Source organism: Vombatus ursinus, unplaced genomic scaffold, assembly GCF_900497805.2.
Source record: "Vombatus ursinus unplaced genomic scaffold, bare-nosed wombat genome assembly UNPS02014778.1, whole genome shotgun sequence".
Lineage (NCBI taxonomy): Eukaryota > Metazoa > Chordata > Mammalia > Diprotodontia > Vombatidae > Vombatus > Vombatus ursinus.
This window is the reverse complement of record NW_020954556.1, coordinates 5,441,102-5,467,754: the sequence shown is the minus strand read 5'-3', so window position 1 is coordinate 5,467,754 and position 26,653 is coordinate 5,441,102. Positions and strand designations below refer to the sequence as shown.

Here is a 26,653-nt window from a genome sequence, read left to right as displayed (position 1 = left end):
TCCTGAGTGCTGAGGCCCTGTTCTTTGTAGGAGAGTGAGCCTAACCTGGATTAAAGAAATACACCTACACCCAGGGCCTGAGTCTGAGATCTTAATCTCCCTGTTTTGTTCCTGGGGTCTGGCTCCATGATTTCAAGCCACCTCTATTCCAGAGTTCCTGCCCTGGTCATTTGCCTGTGGGTTGAACCTGTTTTGGAAAGATGACCCACCCTGATCTCTTCCTAGATTTCTGATCACTATTCAATCTTGTACTTGTTTGACATCTTTGTTCATATAGCTGTTGGAAGGGTTAGACTGTACTTTGTTCTTCTATTCCACCAGCTTGGTTAGTCTCAAACTGTTCTAGCAATGTGATTTTTGAGGCACTTATCAAGAAGGACCTGATCAGAAAAATCTGAAAAGACTTACATGAATATATATAAATAAATGTAATATAAATATATGTTATATAATATATTAACAATAATACATAAAATAAAGTGAAACAAGCATAACCAGAACATTGTACAAAGTAAGAGCAACATTGCTTGATGATCAACTATGATTGACTTAGCTCTTCTCAGTAATACGACACAAGACAATTCCAAAAGACTCATGATGGAAAACGTTATCCACATCCAGAAAAAGAACCAATGGAATCTGGATACAGATCGAAGCATACAATTTTCACTTTATTTTTTGTAGTTTTTTTCTTTTGTTCTGTTTCTTATTTTACAACATGGCTAATATGAAAATAAGTTTTACATGATTGCACATATATAACCTACATCAAATTGCTTACCTTCTTAGGGTGGAGGGAGGGGAAGGAGGAAGAGAGAAAATTTGGAACTCAAAATTTTATTTAAAAAATTGATGTTAAAAATTGTCTTTACATATAATTGAAAAAAAATACTATTTAAAGAAGTATCTGATCACTTCTACATACCTTGGTTAAGTTTTCTCCATGAGATGCTGTGACTAAGTTTCCTCAAAGCTAGTTAGATCCTTGGACAAGTCTTCCAAATTTGTTAAGTCCTGAGAACTCAGTCACCCACACACTAAGATTAGGTGTTGGAATATTTACATAGCTAAGGAGAAAAATAATTGACTCCTGGTATTTCCACTATTTGTGAAGATTGATTGAGGAAAGAGTATAAAAGGGAGTGAAGCCGAATTATTCTGAGGCTGTAATTTTAGCAAGCTATTGTTTGAAATAAATTTTAGATAAATCTTAGAGGAGAATTTTTCCAATATATAAGGGAAGGAGAATATGCCCACATGGGTGAGCTGAGATTGCTCTCATAGGGAGGCCTTTGAAGAAAGAGCTGTTGAAAGGAACAATTTCCAAATCTCTGTTCTCCATCATATAAAGAGCAGGCTCAGGCCAATCCAGGTCAGATCTCTTCTTCAAGGCAATGTGATGCAGTGCAAAGAAAATGTAATTTGGAGTTAATGGACTTGGACTTCAATCCTGTCTCTAATCTTACTACCTGGGTGGCCTAGGCCAGAACACTGAACTTCTCAGAACTTTGGTTTCTTGATCTATAAAATAGGGGACTGGATAGAAGAGACTAAATGACCTTTTGGATACCTTCCAAATCTAAATGAATAATATGATATAGGAACACAGGTTTCTTAAGACATATCTGTTTTAACATTAGGCCTTGTAAGAAGGTCCAAAGACACTCCCAGTCATTAAACAAACCATCCTTTTCTACTTGATCTCATAGCACCCCCCTCCCCCCAGGGTTGTTGTGAAGATCAAATGAAATAATAATAGTAAAGAGCTTAGCGCCGTGCCTGGCATGTGGTAAGCCCTATATAAATGTTAGCTACTATTATTACATCATTCAATTTTTAACCATTTCTGGGTGAAGCATAAAATTAAGGAGTCCAAAGCATCCACTCAGGATGGAAGCAGAAGGGTTCAGGGTGAGGGGTGGGGAACCTGCGTCCTGGAGGCCACACGTGGCCCTCTAGGTCCTCAAGGGCGGCCCTTTGACTGAATCCAAACGTCACAGAACAAATTTCAAGTTTCCTCACCTACAAAGTAAGGAGTTGGACTAGGTGGTTTCTAAAATCTCTTCTAGCTCTAACACCCTATGCTAGGGGTGTGGAACCTGCGGCCTGGAGGCCGCAGATTTTCCCATCCCTGGTACAGGCTATTCCTAAATAATACATAATAAAAAAAAACCCAAAAAATCAACTAATTCATAGAGCCCTTCAAGGTGTTTGCAAAGCTCTTTATATTCCCGAACTTGAACCTCACAACAAGCCTGAGGTGGGCCGGTTATTATCACCATTTCCATTTTACAGAGGAGGAGACCGAGGGTCAGAGCACTGCAATGGCTGTCCCAGGGCCACACGGGATCCGAACCTGGCAAAGAGTGCCTAGCACCAGGCGAGCCCTCCGGAGCAGCAGCGCTCCGCCTTCCTTCGCCTTGGTAACAGAACCGGGGTCCCGCCCCCGGCAGTTCTCGCGAGAGCAGCCACATTTAGGGATGGTCGCATTTTTCTAGAGTCCATTCCCTCGCTCGCCTAGCTCCTCGGCTCCTCTGTGTGTCGGGGAGCCTTCCCGCGCACGTGTACACGGTAAGCGATTAGAGTCTGGCCCTTTTCGGGATGGCTTTGCGCCCTCCTGGATACCTCAAGTTCTCCCTTTTCCCCACCACACCACGTCCCGCCGCGCCGGCACTCCCCTCGGCAGGTGCCCGAAAACCAGAGCGCAGGCGCCGCAGAAGCGAGCGCTCAGGGGTGGGGTTGGGAGAGCGGCTTGGGCGGGGCGGAGCGGAAGAACGAGCCTCCCGCCGTGCGCAGGCGCCGCTCTGGGAGCGATTTCGGCGCAGGCGCACGCGGGGTCGGTGTGGAGAAGACCTTCAGCTTTGCCCTGGTGAAGAGGAGAGACTGGCTGCTCAGTTAGAGGTGAGCAGGCCGCAGGCTCGCGAGCCACGCATACCGGCCCCAGGCTAGGGGAACGGATCTGGGGATTGGGGTGGAATACGACGAGGAGGCAGGAATGGACGGGGGAGGAGAAGAGAACGCTTTGTAACTGTGAGAACGGCGCCTTGGGGGGCGGGGAAGCGCCGGAATGGGGGAGTGGTGAGGGAGGGAGGGAGTGAGGGAGCGAGCGAGGGTAGGGGGTTTTGTGTTAGGGCCGAAGGTGCAGGGCAGGACTGGGCGGGCGAGCGGGGGGAGGGGGAGCCCGCCCCTTGTAGTCCTCAATCTGAATGTCTGGAGCGCCTGTCGCGAGCCTCCGAACGTGCCCGGGAGCGTGCCCGGGGTGGGGGGAGGGGTTGTCACCTGCTCCCGGAACTTGGCACCCGGACCCCCCGCTGCGGTCCCGTGGGAGGAGCCGCGGCCGCGCCGGCGCCCTTGGGTCCTCGCGTTTTAGTGCCCGAGCTCCGTTAATAGAGGAAAGATGATAATATTCGAGCAAAGTTTGTACTTCTGGAATGCTAGGGCCCCGTCATAGATAAGTTGTTTAAAGTCTAAACCAGGACGCTCTCAGTACAGACTCCAAGAGAGTAACCCGGAACGGCTAAGTTAATATAATACTGTAGTCGGTGATGTGTTATATAGTTTTATCTAATAACTACCCGCACATGGTGCATAGCAGAGCTCAACAGCTATATTTCATTTAGCTAACATAAATAAAACATCACAGACTCTTTAGCAACATAGAGCCCCAGATTCTTCTTGCCTACCGTTTTAAAAAAAATGCCACTAATTAGCATTTGGAAAAAATGACATTGGACCAAGCAAAGTAGAGATCAGTAAAGAAAATAGAAACTAAATCATGAAATTTGCTCTATTTGGGAGAGGTTTTGAAGTTGAATGAAAAACTAAAACTCTTTGTAGGACTAAGTCAGACAGTGTCTCCTAAAAATAGCAACATAAAAAAGACCCTAGTACGGTCTTATTTTAATAAAATTGTCCTAGAAGTAAAATAAGAAATTTTGTATTTCAGGACAAAATTGAAGTTTATACTATTTAGTGATGTTGATAGAGGTCTTTCGTTACTCTTTTTTGAACAGCTAAACCTTTTTTTTTTTAACATTTTTTCATTTTTTGCAATATTTGATGGGTTTAGATTAAATAACTAGCAGAGGGCTGGGTTTAAGAATGGCATCATTCACTTAACATATTTTGCCTTGAATATGCAAATAGTCCAGGTACCCAGACTGTGCCTTCAGGAGCACTGTGCTTCCTAGTAATAACCACAAGTTTGGACTAAGGGGATGGTGTGAAATAGTTCTGCATTTGATTGATTTAGTCTTTTATATCTGATTGTCAGAAACGTAACCTAGATTTCTTATTATATAAAGAGGGCAGAGGAACATTAGGCTCACAAAGGCAGTGTGAGAACTTGGCAAAAATCATAATGGCAGGTGATGAATATTTCACAGTAAAAGTGAAAGGTCAAGCCACTTTGGACTTTTGAAGGATTTAATCTCTGTCTTTGCACCATTTTTATCTTGGATCAGAAAGGTTTTTGACCATACAGATTATTGTGTTTAGGCCTGGTTCCAGAACCCCATTTTTAGTGAATGATGTTCAATTATAGGATAATTCATTTTTTGAAGAACTGAATTTGCAAAGTTATGTTGAGTTTGTTATTTCCTTTCCAGGGTTCATAAAAAGTTTCCCTCCTGTGCTTTTTATTTATTTGTCTTTTGTCATTACATACCGGTCATTTCCTACCCCTTATTGTATCCTTATGTCCCAAGGTTGAACTCTCCCTTGTGACAATGAAAAACACTTATGCAACTGCATTCAATAAAGAAACCTTGTCTGACAATGTATACGATATTCTTTCTTAGTAGTCTTCCACTTCTGCCATGGAGGTATGTTCATTATCTCTTTTCCAAGGCCTTTATTGGCTTTTTCATTACTTGAGATTAAATTTCCTTTTGGTGATCTTTTCATTTACCTTAATGTAGTCATTTTGTATATTCTCTTGGTTCTGCTTATTTTGCTCTGCGTCTGAGATACTTTTTACCTCAGTTTTTATAACAGTTCCAAGAGAGGTTTTTATCTACAGGGGTTTTTTGCACGTTGTTTGAAAAACATCAAGCGTTATTGGTCTAGATATCTGGTTGCATTTAAAAGAAGAGAGTTCTTTTATATTCCATCAAGAGCACCTCTGAATATAAATTATGAGAGTGCTCTTTTATTTTTCTCATCTGGAAAAGCTCCATTATAAACAGCAGAGTGATCTAGAATTTTATTTTTTTTTAGCCTTTTGTAATTGTGTCAGTTAATGGATAACAAAATTTAATTTGAATGTGGGAATGTTAATCAAGTTTTTTTTTTCTAGTATTATATTACAGGTCTGGATGCAAACATCTTTCTTGTTGCTCATTTCTTATTCAGTCATGTTAAACTTTGAAATCTAAACAGTATATCTAAATAGTAGACAAGCTTTAAATACTTCTCTTTGATACTGGATAGTTGTTAATTTTACTTTATTGCTTTTCTTAAAAGTCTTAATGAGATAGCACTACCCCTTTAATTGGACAAGGTAATGAAAGAACTATTCTATTTTTGTTAAATTATTCTATTTCTTTGTTTCTCTTTTTCTTAGAAGAAATGTGTGAGACACCAACTTACTGTGACCTAGGAAAGGCTGCCAGAGATGTCTTCAACAAAGGATATGGTATGTATGCTGTTAGTGAATTTTAGTTCCTTTGCTTATAAAATAATGTTAATATTTTAACTGTTTTCATATTATTTAGAGAGATAAAGAGTAGATTTATATTAAAGCCCTGATACTCATTAAGAGAAGTAATATATTTTAAGAAAGACTTTTTTTGCTTTTGTTACTTTATTTCTAGTTCTAGACCAATATTCTTGTTAGGCAGTGCAGAAGACTGACAAGTAAATAAATATCATATTTACCCATAATCATAGAATTTGAGAGTTGGAATGGATCTTAGTAATCATGTAGTCTAACCCATACCCTAAAAAGAATCCTAGCAAATAGTCATCCAGCCTTTGCTTGAAGACCTCCATTGAGAGGGAATCCCCAGGTAGCCCATTCTATTTTTGGACAATTCTAATTATTAGTTTATAATGACGTTAAGATTAAGTTGCTTCTTTGCAGCTTATGATTGCTTGGGGTTTTGCCCACTGAGGCCCAGCAGAATAAATGCAATGCCTCTTCCATGTGACAGTCTTTGATATACTTGAAAATAGCCATTATAATCCTTTTCAGTCTTTTCTTCTTCAAGCCAGATATCCCCAGTTTCTTTACCCAATCCACATATAGAATGGGTTCAAGACCCATCACTATCCTAGTTGCCCTCGAGCTTATCAGTGCCCTTCCTAAGCAATAACGTACACAAAATCATTACTTTATCTGGAGCAGTGGATAGAGTGCCAGGCCCAGAATCAGGAAGTCTGATTTTCCTGAGTTCAAATCTGGCCTCAGGCCTTGTAACCCAGGGCAGGTCACTTAACTCTCTTGGCATCAGTTTCCTCATCTGTCAGATGAGTTGGAGAAGGGAATGGCAAACCATTCCAGTATCTATGCCACGAAAACCCCAGATGAGATCACAGAGAATCAGACGTGGCTGAACAGCAACAATTTATGTAGCAATCTCAGTGACTGAAAAATATTTTTAAATTGAATCGTGCTGGTGTTATTTTCCTTTGCTGAATGTATTATGACTATTCAGTAAATGTTATGAAACTTAGCTGTCATTTTTAGCTTGGGTATAGGTACATGTCAGCTAAATTGTTTTCCAGTGTGCTCAGTTCTCTCTTGTAATGTGGCAGAAGTATTTCTCATCTTTATGAATAACTAGGCTAATTCTCTTCTTCCTGGTCTTGTAAAGCTGCCTTGGAGTTACCTAGATATAATAGCCATATTAGATTGTAGCATGCATAGCTCTTTTTAATGCCTTCTAATTTAAAAAATATTGTTCACTTTCACCTTTTTAATATTATGATACTCTTTTCTATTTCAGGGTTTGGTATGGTTAAAATAGATCTTAGAACCAAGTCTTGCAGTGGAGTGGTGAGTACCTGAGGTTTTAAATGGCAGTTGGCCTAAAGGAACACTTAATGATTTGTGTCATTTTCCACATTTTTCATAGATGTGTACTTTGTTTTTCCTGTTGGCTCTTCAAAAAAATCTTTCATTGCAATTCCTTAAAGTTACATAATTTTAAAAAGAAGTCATGCCTATTTCTAATGGTGAATATCACTTGTTTTGGATATTCTGTCTCTTTATTCTAGGCTGTAGCACTTAGGTTCTTCTTCAGAGAATGAGCTAAGGTAGTTACAGTGTGCTTTGTGCACTTTGCTCTTTTTTCCTAGTCATAATCTTGATCCCATGATCATTCCTATTTAATTTTTCATTTAATAAGCATTTATTTTCTCTCCCATATTTTACCTTTCATTTAAAAGAAAAATACAACCTTGTAAAAATATGCATAGTCAAGCAAAACAAATTCCCATATTTGCCATGTCCAAAAATACATATCTCATTCTGTATCTTGAATCCATTAGCTGTCTTCTGGAATTATGGTTGGTTATTGCATTGATCCAAGATCTTAAGCCTTTCAGAATTGTTTTGTCTTTACAAAGTTGTGATTTTATAAATTATTCTCCTGATTCTGCTCACTTCACTCTATATCAGTTCCTACAAGCCTTCCCAAGGTTCTCTGAACCACTTCATCATTTCTTAGAGCTCTATGCAATTCTATCTCACTCATAATTTATTCAGTATTTTCCCAATTTATGGGCATTTCCAGCTCTTTGCCACTACAAAAAAGAACTGCTCTAAATGGATTCATTTTCTTTGCTCTTACTGGGATTTGGGCCTAGTAGAAATATCACTAAGTCAGAAGATATGCATAGTTTAGTGACTTTTTGGGCATAGTTCCAAAATGGCTATGCCAGTTCATAGTTCCATAGTGCATTAATATGCCTGTTTTCCCATAGCCACTCTAACATCTGTCATTGTGTATCTTTGTCAATATGATGGGTGTGGTGTGGAGTTTCAGAGTTCCTTTAGTTTGCATTTCTCTATCATTAGTGATTTGGAGCATATTTTCACACATATAGCAGTTGATAGCTTGTATATCATCATTTAGGAGTTGCCTTTTAGTATCTTTTAACCATTTATCAATTGGAGAATGATTCTTATTCTTATAAACTTGAATTTGTTTTACATATGTGTGTATGTATATGTGTATTGTATGTGTATGTATTATGTATGTATACATATATGTGTGAAATTAAATTTTTATCAAAGAAACCTGCTACAAAATTTTTTTCCAAGATAACTATTTCTCTCCTAAAGCCAGCAGCCCTATTTAGACAATTAAGCATAGGGATAAAGAGAGCAAATTTTTTCTTTGAATATACGTCATATTTTTAAAAGAGCTTTTTGAATCTGTCAAAGGTAAAGACAGATGGTAGGTATCTATCCCAGGACCAAAGTCATATGAATATGTCTATTTTTAATTTTACTGAAAATTTAGAATTTACTTATACACTCCATTAAAGTTTTAGTCTCCTTCACTTTCACAAACTGATTCATTATTGTCTCTCTAATCCTTTGTTGATTAATTGACAAAATAAAACACAAGCCCAGACTAGGCTTTAATGGATGCTCTTAAAAGCTTTTTATTGGAAATCATGAACATAGGGTTTTGTTGGTTTACTTTCAGGGGCACCTTAGCCATTAATTTCATTCAAGAGAGGTCCAGGAAGTATAAACAATTTCCAGTCTACCTTTTTGTTTTATTGTCGCTGGCATCATCTCTTGCATGTCCTTCAGGACCTTTGTAAATCACTGCAGCCATCATTTTGGGACATTATGATGTGGTTAGAATAGAAGATTAGAATTGAAAGATTTGTGTTCTTCTATCAGTGGCTTTGGCACTAACTCTGATCTTGTATTGGCATTGCCATTCTATGTCTCAGTATTTCTATTTGTTAAATAAGGATGAATACCTGCTTCGTAGGGATAGCATGTATTCATGAACATTTTATTTATTTGCCCTTTTAGAGGAAGCCTCTTATATAGAGAATATCATTGTTTTTCCATTTGGATTTTTCTTTTTTTAAAAGCTGTGTAAGATTTTGTATTAAATAATAATGATATTTTTAAAAGGTATATGGGAACCTAAAGAAGTAGCTTTCATGTTCAGAAAAATCACAAAACTTTAAAAATTTATCTTTTCATGCTGCTGTGGTTTGGGATTATTCATCCAGCTGGTAAGAATAAAGAGTGTGCTTATGTGCTTGCTTTTTTATTCCTTATGTATGTTTTTGGTCTGGTAATAAGCTTTTTTCATCACAGCTATCAAAATTCCAAAACAGAATGACATCCTTTTCATTTTCCAGACGTGGAAAATGATATTGTAATATTTTCATCATACAAACAACCCATCTGTGTTGCAATAATATTTTTTGTGATTGGTATTGCTAACTAGCATGTAATATAGAGTTGTAAAATGCCTAGCATATTTTTTAAGCATGCCACTAATATTTTACTAGTGTAAAACATTATTAGGTAGTTATACAAAAACTTAATTTTGTGTCTATAATTCAACATGTTTAAAACTCATGTACTATATGAACCACAGCTTTCTTAGATCTATGATACTTCTAAATGAGAAATAACCAGAAGTAATGGAATTTGGAAGATAGGAGCAATTTATCTTGATACATTATAGCTGAAATTTCCTTGACAATGTAATCATTTTTATATTCATTATTGTAGTTGTCATTGTCACCAAGATTTCAGATTTTTTGTCACTAAACTGAAATACTTTATGCTAGTAACCAGTGGAAAAATAGGATTATCCCATTAAAAGAACTTTGTGCAATGTCAATACGATTAAAATGTGATAATTTTTAACTAGCGTTTGAGCTAACTGAGCTTCATGGACTTTTCCTCTAAAAGTCTGCTTTGTGTTGATAAGTATATCATAACTGTCTAGTCATGTTTCTCTAACATAGTCTGTTTAACTAGCATTAGATGGCAGGGTGTTTGCTAATTGGAGGAAGCAAACCTATGAGAACTGTGAAATGGTACCATAGAGAACTGACAGTACTTTTGAATTGTTTGCCTTAAGAATACCAATCAGCATTTTGTTCCTGATAGTTTACATATTAATGGTGATAAATTTTGACTATTCAGCTGATATTTTCAGGTGAAGAATAGGGCAGATGCTTTTCATTACAGTTGATTGAGGATACTATAAATACTGCAAATTATAATTTCTAAAACAATCATTAGAATTCAGACCATAAAAAAACTAATTATTCTACTCTTATTAATGGTAGTTTGAGAGGCATAATATAGAACTAGGTAATCATTTTCATTTAAGAGTCACATGAATTACTGCGAATTTCACTATGAAATGGTGAGCTAGTTAATAGAACAAAGAATTAGGGAAAAACTAATTTCTTTCAACATCTTAGAACTAAGGGTTTGACCTAAATGTCAAAAATTTAAGTGTGTTGGGACAGCTAGGTGGTACAGTGGATGGAGCACCAGCCCTCAAGTCAGGAGAATCTGAGTTCAGATACAGCCTCAGACACATAACACTCACTAGCTGTGTGACTCGGGGCAAGTCACTTAGCTCTAATTGCCTCACCAAACAAATAAAAATAAATAAAAAATGTAAGTGTTTTAAGATGATGTTGATTTCTTATTTTGGAGTAACTTTTCATTCAGTAAATATTGAGTAACAACTAAGCATAAAGCTAATATAAGTATTGAAGACAGTCTTTATACTTAAATAGTTTTGTATAGTACTGTTATGTAGGAGGCCAAAAAAATGAGTGTTAGAGAACCCTAATGATTGAAGGGTATCTAGAAATTATTAAAATATTCAACATTTGCAAAAAAAAAAAAAGATAAAGGAAATTTGGAGGTTAAAGTTGCTACAGAAACTCATTCTAGGTGTTGGGGCTATGTAAATGGTGAACTTTTATAGTTTTGAGCAGTGTAGTAGATTAGAAAGCATTAACTTTTTAAAATTAGTTTAATTTGACATGTTAATTCTGAAATTGTTATCTGATTTCTCATTTTCACAGGAATTTTCTACATCTGGTCATTCATACACTGACACAGGTAAAGCTTCGGGTAATTTGGAAACGAAGTACAAGATCTGTGACTATGGGCTTACCTTCGTTCAAAAATGGAACACAGACAATACCCTGGGGACAGAAATCAGCATGGAGGATAAAGTAAGAGAAGAGGGTAGAAGTTTAGTATTGAAGTATAAGTATATTTTGCAAATTGAGTGTTGATGAAACCAGAAAATGTGTTCTTAATAGCGTATTGTAACTAGTCTAGTTTATTCTCTTCTTCTCTGTCCATACAAATTTATCCTACCATGATCTTTTATAAAGGGAGTGAGAATTGTTCAATGATGTAAAGAAACACCCTTTATGGCATCAAACTCAGATAGAAATGGGGCAGCATAATGACTTAGAAAACCTCAAATTAACCTTATCTATGTTGTATTGTATTTTTATTACATTTTAATCTGTTTCAGCACTTAGGTTTGACAACTGTGCTGTGCAGTGTTAACTATTTCATTATTTCTTCATTATGAAGTGTAGTACCATTCCATTCTAGACCTTGACTAGATCTGGATTAACATTTCAGAAAAATTCTATTAGATTATTTATGTCAGATATTAATTCAGTGCCAGATGTATGTAGGGTACTATTTCACTATCTATAAAAAGGCATTTATGAAATTTGTAAATATTTCCTTATGTTGACTTAAATGTTAGTGTAACATTTAAATGTTAGAATAAGATGTCCAAAATTAATTTTTAACACTAGAACTGTAGTCCTTTAAAGATTCTTGAAATTCTTGGGCCACCAACTTTTAAAAAAATTTGTTATAGAAAGATTTTTATCCTAATAATATTTGTTTTATTGGGATTTGGTCGTCTTTGTTGGGAAGGGTAGAGAACTTTGTTGAGGAAAATGCTTTGATAGGTAGTGTTGTAATAGATTTTGTATTGTGAATTCTCTTCTCCTTAAACATAAAATTAAAAGGTGCTTAAAATTGGCTTGAGTACTAAGTTTTGGTAATATTAAATGTTTCTATCTTTTTCAGTTGGCTGAAGGTTTGAAGGTGACTCTTGACACCATATTTGTACCAAACACAGGGTAATTATATGCTCATGATTTTATAAAGCGTCCTTTGTGGTCAAGAGGACATAGGAAAATAGGCATATAACTTGAAAGAGATTATAGATTGGAGGAGATAATATGGAGGATATGTTAAGGATAAAGAAATTATGGGACTTGAGAACTTGGAATATGAAAATTGAAAAGTGGATCACAAATTTGTTAAAATGCCAAAGTGGGGGTGGGGTAGTTGGTAGAAAATGTTTATGATGCATGGTAGTCTAACACTACATAGCTATTTTCCCATACTGTATTCTTGAAAGTTAAACAGAATAGTGTAATGGATAGAGTCCTGTCTTTGAGGTGGCAAGACCCAAGTTCAAGTGCTGCCTCTGACACCTACTAGCTGTGTGACCCTAGGCAAGTTAAACCCTCAGTGCCCTCTGGCAACACTTTAAGATTATTAATTGCTGATCTGCACTAGTAGGGTGTTTCCTTACTGGGAATTCTTTTTACCAACGAAATCACAAGTATGGGCCCCCACAAATGTAGAAGTTACTGAAGACCTGAAAAAGAAAGTTCATATGTGTGTTCTCTTGATACAGAATTGAGAGCAGGGTCTGTCTTGTTTTTTTATTTGCATCCTTACTGCATTACACATAGTAAACACTTAGTGCTTTCATTTATTCATTATAATTAGTTTCTTTAACAGGAAAATTGTTTATTAAGGAGGTAGCATGATCTAATGACCAAAGAACTAGACTGTTAGGAAACCAGGATTTGGTTCCAATTTATGCCACTAATTTGTTCTCTGAAATTGAGAAAGCTTCACTGTGTCTCAGTATTCTCATGTGTAATTTGGGAATACTGTTGCTCTCTACATGTTGAACTGGTGTGCTGTGAGAATGAATTGGATAGCTTCCTGAGAGAAAGGTGATAGACTGAAGGAGCAGACATATGTTTTTCTGACATAGCCATTGTGGAAATTTGTTTTGTATGGGTATGCACATTTGTTGTAAGAGTTCTGCTTTTCTTTTCCTTTTTTTTTTTTTTTTTTTTTTCTAAATTTCAGTTTGGGGAGGGGAAGTGGGAGTAGTGGGGGGCTAGTGATAGCATTACAAAAAAGAGGAGATGAAAATTACTGAAACACTTTTAAAAATGCACAAAAGAGAAGCAAGTCCAGAGAAGTGTAGGCATAAAATCCACTTTCTCTTCTAATTTGTATTTGGAAATGGTCATTTTATTTGACATTTGATTTTAGAATTTTTTTTAAGTTAAAAGAAAATCAATTGAATGGTAAATAGGCAAAGACAGTAATCCACGGAGAAAGGTGCTAAAATAAATATAGCAGCTGTAATACCAGATAAAGTTCTTATATACTCTTCCATTTATGCTCAAAGGGAATGACTAGAGTTAGATAAATCTGTAGAGCTCTAGAATAGGGACATGCTTATTTGTGTGAACTAAATAACTTCGTTATAGATTAATAACTTTAAAATGCTTAAAAGCGTTACCTTTGTGGCATTTGGAAGACTTTTAAAGAAGTTTGGAATCTGACATGTATCCTAAAATATCTTGAAATAATATTGGTCTCTTGTTTCAGTACATGCAATTGTGATTTATAAATGGATTCACCAGAATAGCTTCTCAGTCCCTTATATCTGTGAAATTGGTAATAATGGTAATAATGGCCCATCATTTGTACCTACACTAAGGAGTAGGTGTTAAAAAATGTCACAAGTTCTTATTACTAATAAATTATATTTATGTTACTAAGATGTTTATAACAGTTTTTTATATGTAGTGCATATCATTAAAGGAAACTTTCATTTTGGGGTCTGATGCTATAAAGATCTATGATTAGGGTTACCAACTAAACAGTTATTGTAACTGGGAAGAATAAAATTAAATGTTTCTCTTTACAGAAAGAAGAGTGGGAAATTAAAGGCCTCCTATAAGCGGGACTGTTTCAGTCTTGGTGGAAATGTTGACATTGATTTCTCTGGACCCACCATCTATGGCTGGGCTGTATTGGCTTACGAAGGATGGCTCGCTGGCTATCAGATGAGTTTTGACACGGCTAAATCCAAACTGTCTCAGAATAATTTTGCCTTGGGTTATAAGGCTGTTGACTTCCAACTGCACACACATGTGTGAGTATTGATAGTTCATTATTGCTATTAGATGCCAGAATGGAACAATTAAAGTTATTGTCACTTGGTATATTGGATGTGGAGTAGTGAGCAGCGTGAGGAAAAGTACGTATTTAGGAAATAGTGACCAGTTTCTGTGCAGTGTGTGTGAAATGGAATATAATGAGAAATCTAAGAGAAAAGCTTAAGTTGGAGCCAGACTATGGAGAATATTGAATACTATTTCTTTTAATGTTGTGCTTTTACCTTTTGATTGTATTATTTATTGTCAGTTGTCTGCCATGAACCTCAATTCTCAGAGTCTGTGGATTCTAGGAAAATTCAATAGATAGAACCTGTTTTCTTTTGGACACAGTTGAATTGTCTGGGAAATGCTACATGCAAATTTTATGTGATGCTTAGACACCTTAAATTACCTGCTCCTCATTTGAGCGACAGCATAGACAATTTTAGCTCATTTATTAATATCTGAGTTAGGTTTAAGTTCAGTTTAGGAGTCATTCATTTATATAAGAAGTTGTAAAATGGGGTCCAAATTTATAAGTATTTGTTTCTTAATCATGTAAGAAAACCTAAGCAAGACTGGATTTTTATATCTTTTCTCTGTATTGTAAATACAGGAATGATGGCACTGAATTTGGAGGGTCAATCTACCAAAAGGTTAATGAGAAAATTGAAACGTCAATAAATCTTGCCTGGACAGCTGGCAGTAACAACACCCGTTTTGGCATAGCTGCTAAGTACAAGCTGGATCCAAAAACTTCTCTATCTGTAAGAATGGATGCCCCAATGGCATTCTGCTCTTGAATTTTCACCCACAAGTTTTGTTTGTTTTATGTGAAAGTCAGGACACCTGAGTATTAATTTACTGTTCTGCCACTGATTAGCTTTGTGACCTTGGGCAGGTTGTTTTCCCTCTCTGGGCCTTAATTTACTCCTTTGTAAAATGAGAGTTTGAATTTTGATTCCTTAGGCTCTTTTGAATTCTAAAATTCTCTAGTTCTCTGTGATAAGTGAGACTTATTACTATTGCTACTATTTTGTGGCAAGATAGCTTTCAGTAATAGGCGTGATAATTGCTTACATTTCTAGCATTTTAAAGTTACAAAGCATTTCATATATAATAATAATAGTAGCTAGCATTTATATAGCACTTAGTATTTGTAAAGCACTTTGCAAACCTTAATCTCGTTTTGTCTTTATAACTGGGAAAGTATGTGATGTTATTATCCCTATTTTAAAGATGAGGAAACAGAGGCAGAGATTAAGTGATTCACTCAAAAGTCACATAGTTAGTGCCTTCGGTCAGATTTGAACTTGGTTCTTCCTCACTCCTGGTGCAACACAATATTCACTATACCAATTAGCTGCCGATTATCTCATTTCATATGTTGTCTTTTGTCAGGGCACATGCCATCTTCCCCATGTTAAAGATGAAGAAACTGAAGCACAGCCAGATTTAAGTAATTTGCTTTAAATACCAAATGGTGAATCAAAAATTTTGCAGTGTATGGTGTATACCATGTACAGTGAAACATCATTAAGACTTTACTAATTCACATACTAACTCGATACAATTGGGACAGTTATTTATCTTATATGGCATCTTAGAAAAAATTATTTTGAAGGATTTACTTTACTTTTTCATCTTTACTTTCATTAAAGCAGGCCTGGTAGCACCTCCAATTGGCAGTGTTTTGTCAGTAGTTAGTTCATGTATATGTACATATGTGTATGTGAAAATAATAAAACTGTCTTTCTTTTTAAAAAATCTATAATTCAAGTTTTATAAGTATTGAGACTTCTCTTTCTCTCAAGAAGGCATCATGGCACAGTGGATAGAAATCCACTCAGAATCAGGGAGAAATTGGGTTCAAGTCTTGGTCTCTGATATATGCTGCCTGTGTGACCCTGGCCAAGTTATTTAACCCCTCAGTGCCACAGGCAACTCTCTAAGACTAAATTGTACAGGTACTAGTATGCATTGGTGGAGAGAATTCCCTGTGCCAATGAAATCCCAGGTCTGTGGTCCAAAATTTTTTTTTATGTGAATTAGTTTGATTTGTGCTTATTACTTGAGTAATTGGATAGCCAGGTTTTACAAAGTATATACCCTGCATAAAAGTTAATGCTTTGGAAACTTCGTGCTTCTAGGTCAGCAGTTCTCAAATTTTTGGGTCTCAGGACCCTTTTATGCTTTTAAAAATTACTGAGGACCCCAAACTGGTTTTGTTTATGTGAGTTACATCTATCTATATGGCATTAGAAATTAAAAGTGATAAATTTTCAAAATATTCATTTTAAAAACAGCATTACATGTTTAACATATTTTTTTTTTCACTATTTTCCAAACTAAAGAAAGTAGTGAGAAGTGGCATTGTTCTGTATATATTTGTAAATCTCTTTAATGTCTGGCTTAAAAGAAGAGAGACTAGACTGTTTTATCTGCTGTGATGTGTTATTCTAGTAGAAGTATATGATCCAGCATCACACAGATGTATAGTTGGAAAAAGGAGGAGTATTTTAATAGGCAAATAACATCTTAGTATTATTATGATAAGTCAGGAAGATGGTACAATGGATAGAGTGCTGGGCCTGGAGTCAGGAAGACTCCTCTTCCTGAGTTCAGATCTAGCCTCAGACACTTAGAAGCTCTCTGACCCTGGGCAAGGCACTTAACCCTGATTGCCTCAGTTTCCTCATCTGTAAGATGAGCTGGGGAAGGAAATGGCAAACCATTCCAGGATCTCTGCAAACAAAATCCCAAGGGGGTCACAAAGAGTGGGACACGACTGAAAAACAAATATTGTGAAAATTTTGACCTCATGGATTAATCCCCAAAGGGTCTATGAGCCTCATGTTGAGAACTGCTATTTTAGGTCACTTGGTAACCTCTCAATAGTAATTATAATATCTTATGTTTCTATACTGATTCATAATAAAACATTTAAAACATTTTTACATACATGTCTTTCTTAACAGTCTTGATAAAGGAGGCAGGATGGATAAAATTACTGTTACTTTACAGACAAGGAAATAGGTTTAGAGAATCTAAATATCTTGTCCAATGTGATATAGCTAGTAAATGGCAGAGCGCGGTCTTAAATCAAGTTCTTTTAACTCATAGTCTAGTACCATTTTTACAGTATCATGATGTTTTATTTTTTGCTCATAGTAGATAATAGATAAATTCACCGAACAAGACATGGTACCCATACATTAGGTATGTGGTAAATATTTTTTTGAATGAATGTCAGTGTTCTAAAAAGTACTTTATTATACTAATTAGAATCTTAACATTTTTAGTGAGGTATTCAATATAATATTATAGTATATTCTCATCTGCTTTTAAGCATAAATTAAGATTGCTTTATCAGGTTCAAAAAATTTGAATCCGTAAAAAAAAGATAAAAATTGTCTGGGAACTATAAGTAGCAGTAATCGAGTCACCATATATTTATTGAGTAGCTACTATAAAATTAAGGTAATGTCAAAATAGCTGTCAGGAAAAAATATCTTTAATCATAAAGATTTTAAATCTTGGAACCGACTTCTGGATGACTCTAGGAACCACTATTATAGTAGTATCCTAGGAATAATTTAAATGATGTCATAGAAATTAACCCTTTTATCTCAAGCTTTTAATACAGTAGTTATCAATTGTATCCTAAGATGCTTCTGATATTTGGAGAGTATAGGTAGAACCTACTAGTGATGATTACCTCCATGTGAAGTAACTCCTGTGTCTCCTAATTTTAGGGTAAAGTGAATAATGCCAGCCTTATTGGACTTGGTTATACTCAGACACTCCGAGCAGGTAAGCAAAGATGATGTTAATGGAAGGAAGATGGGGGATGGAATAACAAAACAGATTTTCATTGTAAGGCTGGAATAAATTAATCAGTAGTAATTATTAAAACAAAAAGAAAAATGTTTTTATTATAAAAATCCTGATTTTGGTATTGTTCACACACCAGAGCTTATAATGTCTGATTATAAACCATAAATTTTTATAAATCGCAATTTTTTTTTTCCCAATCATACCATTAATCAGATTACTGAATTAAGTAGGTGATCATAGGTAAGGTCTGGAATGCACTTGTTTAAAATTTAGATTTTTTTTTTCAGTAATAATGTGATGATGGATTTTTTTTTTCTTTGTAGGTGTAAAATTGACGCTTTCAGCTTTAATTGATGGGAAAAACTTCAATGCAGGAGGTCACAAGGTTGGGTTAGGATTTGAATTGGAAGCTTAATATAGATTTTAGTAAAGTATCAAATCTATTCCTGGAAATGAAGAGAAATGAACCCACTCTGTTTTGGCCTTAATATTCTTCTGTGAAATTTCAACAATGTGAACTTTTTATTCTTCCAAAGAATTGTTGTAGCGCCACCACACTGAAGTCTAGAGGTTTTTGAGTCTATTATAAGAAAGAGATACTTGAAGGCATGCATGGAAGTTGTAATGTTTGTGCCACATTTCAGTTCAGTTTCTCAGTGTTACTTTAAATTTGTTCTTCAACAACAGTGTAGTGTCATGTTATAAAGGAAATGACCCGATCCTCCAGTTTGTACATCATGTCCTGCATGTCCTACACCACTTTTTCATGACCTTTTATCAAATTGGTCTCTGTGCTATAGTGAAAGCTTTGGTTTTGCATCAGAGTAAAATAAATTCATCACATTTGGAACATAATTGCTTTTATGTGTTGCCTAGAGGTGGTTTACTTGAATGATACAAATGCTTTGGTATGAATGATAGTTCGGGTAGGGTTTGTGTAAAGATTTATTATATCCAGGATACTTACCCCAAAATTGTTAAACTATTGTTGCCTGTCTCTTCCAACCAACTACTTTGCCTCATCTCCTTTATTGCTTAAAATATTCAGCCTGACCAGAAGACTGCTCTCAACTCCACTCTTCTTAGATCTACTCAGAAAAACATTTTGACTGTGATTCACTCCATTTCCAGGGTCAGTTAGAGTTATGTAGGAAGTGTTGAAGGCTGCCAAGAACTTAATAGAGAAGGTGAGTAGGTAGAAGCAAAACCATACAAATTTACAGTGGGAAGAAAAAAAAACTTAGAGACGTGTGTGAGGTACAAGAGTGGAACTATCACAAAGACCACAAAAAAGAGTTACCATATCTTTTTTAAAAATTGTAACTGCAGGGGCAGCTAGGTGGCGCAGTGATAGAGCACCGGCCCTGGATTCAGGAGGACCTGAGTTCAAATCCGGCCTCAGAAACATAACACTCACTAGCTGTGTGACCCGGGTCAAGTCGCTTAACCCCATTGCCTAGCAAACAAACAAACAAAATTATAACTGCAGTTTAAGATTGACAGATTAATGGCAAAAGTGCTAAACAGAAATACAAGGTTGTCCCAAAAGTCTTCGTGCAGTTTAAAGTATTACAAACTTGTGATGTTCTGTATTTTGAATAAGCAATTGTATTTGCTAGTAATAATTTATACTAGTAGAATTAATTTTTAACAGAAGATTGTTATAGAAGAGGTAGAGGAAAGCATATGGACTTCTTTCCTTCTTTCTGCGGAATAACTCAGCTTAATGAAGAAATTTCAAATCTGATTTCCTATTTTATAAGCAAGAGCTTTTAAGAGAAAAAACAGTTTCATACTGATCTTTAGGGACAGAGGTTTTATTTCTGAATGTTGGCAGTGTGCTAAATTTTACCTGATTTGACCTATCAAAGGGCAGGTTAAAATAACCAATAATCAAATTAGGCATTTAACACCACTTCCCCTCCACACTACACATACACACAAAATTTCAATACAGTTCCCTGTAGTGAACGGAAATTCCAAACACCAATTATTTGAATCCCACTCCCCGTCAAAAAAAACCAACTTAATCCTACCCAGAAATTTTTGCGCAGAACCCATTAAAAAAGAAAATTGGATGAAAAAAACTACATTTAGGAACAAATAATGTGAGTTACAAGCAATTTTCAAAATTTTACTAGAAAAACCTTCCTATTTACCAAATAATAAATAACTATATATAGTGGCTTCTGCACATAGACTAATCATGCAGATAGGGCTATTCCTGCTTTGTATAAATGGAGTAATACTGCAGAGCAACTCGTCAATTTTGGTTGCCATTCTTGGCTTCCCATGGAGATCAGAGTCAGGGAAAGAACAAGAAGGATGAAGGGGTCGAGAAGCTTGGTTACCTAGTTTTAGTTGCTAAGTTGGTTGAGCTTAATCCTGTTCTAGACTTTAATCTATAGAAACAATTACTGAAGCTTTGTAGTTGTATACTTGTACTTAGTTTGTATAAATGAAAATATTTCATTGCTTAGCAACCATTCTTTATGTATAGAGAAAAATACAGAAATAGGAATTTATAATGTAAATTTAACATGCAGTAGGTATGTTAAACATATCTCTGTGGATTTCTCTTCTGAATGGTTGGGGAATGGGGAATTGGATCCCCAAAGTAGGATCACCTAAACTCATTTTTTATCTTTCTCATTCCAAGGGAATTAGCCATTAGCGTTATCCCTCTGACATCACATTCTGTCATTCTCATGAGTAGCCAAGAGAAAGAAAAACCTGCCATCGTGTTTTTTCCTCTTCCACACTATTACTTTTTCTCAGTCCCTCCAGTATAAAGAAGTCTGTGTGTTGGACTCTGGAGCTACAAATACGATTTCTAACCATCATTTTGAGTGCTGGTAAATAAATACTCTTTGAATCTCATACACATGCTGAAAACTTCTGTCTTCTGTGAGCATGTGATGACTAGCTCCTTTCATGTTGTTTCATCTGTGTTGGGGGTGGGGGGGTGTCCGGAGAAGAGTACTTGATTTCTAAGCAGGCAGCTCAGGTTTATAACTAAGCTTATGCCACTAATTAGATGTGCCACCTGGGCAAGTTCACCTCTGTGGGTCCAACAGTGGCTGAACGTGAATGGTCCTACAGTTCAGCATCATCTCAAAATGCAAAAAATACACCCAGTAATGTAAAGAAACAACAAAAATAGAAAAGAAATCACAAGGAAAATCCTTCAGATAATCCAGAACTGAGTCCAAAGAAAGGAATAAACAGACAATCTTGTACTACACTGAAAAAATGAGGTAAAGGAATGCTGAGAAGCAATGAATAAAAGAAGGAATGAATTCCCATAGTAGTTGAGAAGTAATCTATAATTAGAGATAACTCAGATGCCCAAATAGATTCGTGATCTCATCAGTGTCCGCGTTCCTTCCAGCTATGTAGATTGCAAATAATCTATGCCTGCTTATACTGTAAATTGACCATGTCAAAATTTGCCATGTAACTGAAACTGTGTTTCAGCCTCCTGCACAAAGTACGATGAAACAAAGAGTCTTAATGTTTCAGGCAAGAAGATTGCCCCAAAGTATTGGGATTAGATCTTAGGTTTTTGTTTTGTTTTGTTTTTTTGGTGAGGCAATTGGAGTTAAATGACTTGCCCAGACTCGCACAGCTAGTGAGTGTTATGTGTCTGAGGCTGGATTTGAACTTGGGTTGTCCTGGCCCCAGGGCCAGTGTTCTAAGCACTGCGCCACCTAGGTGCCCCAACCCATTTTGATAACGTCCGTAGGACTCCAAATTTACTTCACTCAGAAATGTCACTGCCCACATACAGGGGCCATATCTGAAGATGTTATGTCTTATTCCACTGCCTCTCTGCTGGGAAGTTGGAAGCCTGCTGCACTGTTAGTCCTTTGAAGTTGTGATGCCAAAACAATCCCCTTAAAATGGAAAGCCAGTTTGAATCATGCAGGGCTACTCTTTTAACAAAGAAAACGAAAGACTGCAATATTATGTGATGAAAAGCAAAGAAGAATGGCTTCCACTAAAGTGGAAGTAAAACTGAAAATGTGCTGACATCAAAAAAGACAAAATCAGTCACTACCAATCTTGAGAGTCAGAGATGAGCAGGTTCTCTGAAACTAAAACAGTGGGCTAAAGAAACTATAAAAGGTAAATAGATAGCTAACATAGGTAAGGCGCTCACTAAGTTTGAGAGCAGAGTAAAGATTGAGAGTAGTATCTCATGTTTCTCACATAGTTACTTTATTTAAAAAAATGTTTTTTAATCCAAAATAAAATAATAGTTAACATATAGCATTTACTGTGAGCAAGGCACAGTGCTAAGTGCTTTGTAAATATTATTTATCACAACAACCCTAGGAAGTGCCATTATTCCCATTTTACAGATGAGGAAACAGGTAAATGGGTTAAGTGACTTGCCCAGTCCTACACAGGAAGTATAAGGCCAGATTTGAACTCAGGCCCTCCTGATTTCAGGCCTGGTGCTCTATCTGTTGTACCACCTAACTACCCCTGAAGTTTAAAAATCATGACAAGGCTTATGAGATGAATCTGAAACCGATTGATGGTGTGTCAGTATTATAAAACATGACAAATTTCAATGCAAAAGAGACCTGTAAACTTGGGGCACCCCAACGCATAGTGTGAACGGAGTAGGCACCTAATAAGGCACGCGAGTAGAAAAACCACGTGCTTCAGTCAGCTCCTGACTCTGGATGGCAGGCCTTGATGTCTTTGGTCTCTCTTGAAAATAGTATCTCTCTTTAGTCTCTTTAGAGAACGTGTCACCTGCAGGAAAAACCAAACCAAAGCACTTCTCTGCTTGCTGTCTGCTCCCCTTCTGGTCCTCATAGATTTCCTGTTGGACAAAGCTGCTTCTCTGCTACTCTTGGTCCATTGAAACGATATCGAGCTCTTTTAGCACACAGCCATTTTTGGCAGGGTGATTAAAAAGTATACTTTTTAAATTAAATATATCAGTATAGCTCAAAATGATACCAAGCCTGTCTTTCCCATTTTCCTTGCTTGGACAGTAAGGATCAACAACAGGCATCCCTGAGAAGTTTGCCCTCCCCCTTAGGCAATAGATTGGTCCAGATGGCAATACATCTTAACTCTTCAAATAACAGGATCCTGCTTTATTCTAATCAGCTTTCACAACTACAGAGAGCCTATTCACCTTTAATCAGCTATGTTGGCTGACAAGCCGTTCTCCAGCCGATCGACCTTCAGCAAAAGAATTCTGTTCCAAACATCATGGCTTCCAAAAAAACAGAGCCTGCCGGCCTGTCAGCTCAGTCCCCATCAGCTTCTGTATTGTCTTTTGTAAAACAATTTCTGTTGCCTTCTGTGTCTTTCTCCTGCTTCTGTCTTTATCTGATCATCTGCTACCCTCCTCTGACTGCTAATTCCTCTAATCAAAAGGCTTCCATTTCTAATTTATGATGTGAAAAAGTTTAAATCCACATTTCTGTCAGGTGTGACCACAACAGGCCTTTTATAATCATCCCATAGTCCCCAAATAGTTGTTTGAGTCATAGTTTATAAGCTGCATCCATCAAAATTCTGAAAATAATCATATGTAAATTGTGGTAAGGACCACAATGCACTGCATCCATCTTTAACTCAGTGCTCTGCTTTCAAACAAGTCATCTCAGTATACTTACTTGAGGGCCAGTTTTCTCTCGTGTTCAGGGCAGTCTCTCTCCTCAAGCATTTTTGGGTGTGGGTGTGCTTCTTCTCAAGCTGGTTTTATTAATGTTCCTTAGACAAATACTCTGTTTCTGCCCCATTCAGCAAACAAAATATCCACACAACAAAGACCAGTATCTTATATTTATATAATACAAGGAGATAAGAATATTATTCTTTAGAAGTTTCACCTGCTTAAAGGTAATTGAGGAAACAAAGAAGAACTATGTCATTGGGTAATCAGAATGAAATATCCTAGAGAAGGGAAAAAAGAAGAGGAGAATGAAGTGACTTAGTGTTTCCTGAAATCAGGACACTCCAAGTGAAGGTCATTCAAACAATGACATAGAAGGAGGAAGAGAAGAGAGGAAGCTCATGAACCCTACTTTTATCTGTGAGCAAGGCAAGGGTAAAAATTATTGCATCAGTAAAAGGAGAATCAAGGGATCAGTATCTAGGCTAGGCAGAGGAGCTGGGTTGAATCTGTTTAAAGGAGAAAATTGGGATCAGATTTCTTTAAATAAAACAAGCTGGAGGTACCTAAAGAAATTTTTTGTTTTGGGCTAGGCAATGGGTTTAAGTGACTTGCTTAGGGTCACACAGCTAGTAAGTGTCATGTGTCTGAGGTCGGATTTGAACTCAGGTCCTCCTGACTCCAGGGCCACTGCTCTATCCATTGTGCCACCTAGCTGCCCCTAGGAAAGTTTTTAAAAAGGCAAGATTTAGTGATCTGAATTTGGCCTAGGTGTGAAGTGAATATGTGAGGAGACTTGAGATAATTATTTTAAACAAAACAAAATGCAGGTATAGTTTGGAGAAAAAATTTTAAAGAAGGTCCGTAATAGGATTTGATATAAGAAAAAAAATTATATTCTTGATGTTAATGGACTGAACTAAAAAATGGAAAATTATTGAGTAAAATAGAGATACTGAGTCATTTCAGTTGTGTCCAGCTCTTCATGATCCCATTTGGGGTTTTCTTGGCAAAGATACTGGAGTGGTTTGCCATTTCCTTCTCATTTTACAGATGAGGAAACTGAGGCAAATGGGATTTAAATGACTTGCTCAGGGTCACACAACTAGTAAGTGTCTGAGGCTGGATTTGAACTGATGTTCTCCTGACTCCAAGGCTGGCACTCCGTCCACTGTGCCACCTAGCTGCCACCCAAAATAGAGATAGAATCCAGCAAATTGATGCAGATAAGAAACGTGCTTAAAACATACATAGTCATGCAGAGTTAAATTGAGGGGGCTCAAGAGAGCTTCCTCATGAGAGTTAAATTGAGAGTAACATTATGCTTCAGTAGTATCTCTCAAAAAGGAAGGACATAGAAATAATGATTTTAGATAAGGTAATAGTAAAAATAGATGCTATAAGAGAGACAAAGATAAATTGCATCTTAGAAAAATAATTGAACAAGTTATAAGTGAACTTTCAGTGGGAAATAAAAATAGGGCCAGATGAATTTACTCCTATAAATTCTACCAAACATTTAAAAAGCAATTAACTATGATACTACATAAATGGCTTGAAAAAATAGGAAAATAAGCTATTCTGGAAAGCAATTCTGGAATTCTGCCAAAAAAGCTATTAAATGGTGTATGCTCTTTGACCCAGCAATTCTACTACTAGGTCTATATCCAATAGAAATTAAAGAGGAGAAGGATTCATAATATTTTGAAAGAACAAGTAAAAAAAGATAAGAAAAAAGAAAAAAAACAAGTAAAATAGATATTTTTATATCTATGCATACAAAAATATCTATACCAGCTATTTTTGTGGTGGAAAAGAATTGGAAACTGAGGAGGTGACCTTCAGTTGGGGAATAGCTGAACAAATTATGGCATATGAAGGTGGTGGAATACTATTGTGCTGTAAAAAATGATACAGGGAGCAGTCAGGTGGTGCAGTGGATAGAGCACCAGCACTGGATTCAGGAGAACCTGAGTTCAAATCCAGCCTCAGACCCATAACACTTACCAGCTGTGTGAGCCTGGGCAAGCCACTTAACACCGTTGCCTAGCCAAAAAAAAAAAAAAAACAAAAGATACAGGGAATGTTTTCAGAAAAACTTAAATAGACTTGCATGAAATGATGTGAAGGGAAGTAAGCAGAACCAGGAGAGCAATTTGTACAATACAAACAATACTGGAAAGACAAACAACATTGAAAGACCTGGGAACTCATATCAACACAATGACCACAATTCCAAAGGACTCATGATAAAGTATACTATTCACCATCAGATAGAGAAGTGGGGAGATGCTTGGGGATGAAGGGGAAGGGGAGAATTTAGAACTGAAAATTAAATAAAATTGAATTTAAAAAAATAGGAAAAAGGAGTCCTACCAAATTCCTTTTATGACACAAACATAGTCTTGATACCTAAACCAAGAAGAGCCAAAATAGAGAAAACTATTGACCAATATCCAAATTTTATATAAAATATTAGCAAGAACACTACAGTAACATATCACAAAGATTATACACTATGACCAGGTTGGACTTATACCAGGAATGCAGTGTTGATCCATTTTTAGGAAAACTATAAATATAATTGACCATATTAATGACAAAAATCATATAGTTATATCAATAGATGGAGAAAAAGCTTTTGACAAGATACAATACCTGTTCCTATTAAAAATAATAGAAAGCATAGGAATAAATGGAGCTTTCCTGAAAATGGTATTATCTACTACTGCTAAAACCAAGAGCCATGATAAGCAGTTATCTATATAAAACCATTGATTGTAAGGGGGTTAAATCTTTTTAATAAGATTGGAGTAAAGCAAGGATATCTATTATCATCATTCAGGATGGTGCTAGAAAATGCAATATAATGTTAAAATGCTAGCTATATCAATAAGACAAGAAAAAGAAATTGAAAGAATAAGC

General features: G+C 36.3%; 1 protein-coding gene across 5 annotated transcripts; it reads left to right on the top strand.

Moving 5' to 3' along the window:
• Positions 1–2,461: 2,461 nt before the first annotated feature.
• VDAC3 (voltage dependent anion channel 3) lies at positions 2,462–18,939 on the top strand. 5 transcript variants are annotated; one of them, XM_027865555.1, is made up of 9 exons: positions 2,462–2,571; positions 5,567–5,635; positions 6,948–6,997; positions 11,038–11,190; positions 12,077–12,129; positions 14,016–14,243; positions 14,864–15,014; positions 18,003–18,060; positions 18,408–18,939. In XM_027865555.1, exons 2-9 carry the CDS (start codon positions 5,569–5,571, stop codon positions 18,497–18,499), a joined length of 852 nt encoding a protein of 283 aa, XP_027721356.1. In that variant the 5' UTR covers positions 2,462–2,571; positions 5,567–5,568; the 3' UTR covers positions 18,500–18,939. The 5 variants fall into 5 exon arrangements, with proteins under 5 accessions (XP_027721356.1, XP_027721353.1, XP_027721352.1 ...); XM_027865552.1 differs by having other exon boundaries at positions 5,564–5,635; XM_027865551.1 differs by lacking the exon at positions 2,462–2,571 and adding an exon at positions 2,797–2,901 and having other exon boundaries at positions 5,564–5,635.
• Positions 18,940–26,653: the final 7,714 nt, after the last annotated feature.

Bases quoted from the DNA above. Each gene is read 5' to 3' on its own strand.
- VDAC3 (XM_027865555.1), top strand. From the start codon at position 5,569: ATGTGTGAGACACCAACTTACTGTGACCTAGGAAAGGCTGCCAGAGAT. The intron at 6,998-11,037 runs GTGAGTACCTGA...TCATTTTCACAG, and splicing joins CCAAGTCTTGCAGTGGAGTG to GAATTTTCTACATCTGGTCA. The intron at 15,015-18,002 runs GTAAGAATGGAT...TCCTAATTTTAG, and splicing joins ATCCAAAAACTTCTCTATCT to GGTAAAGTGAATAATGCCAG.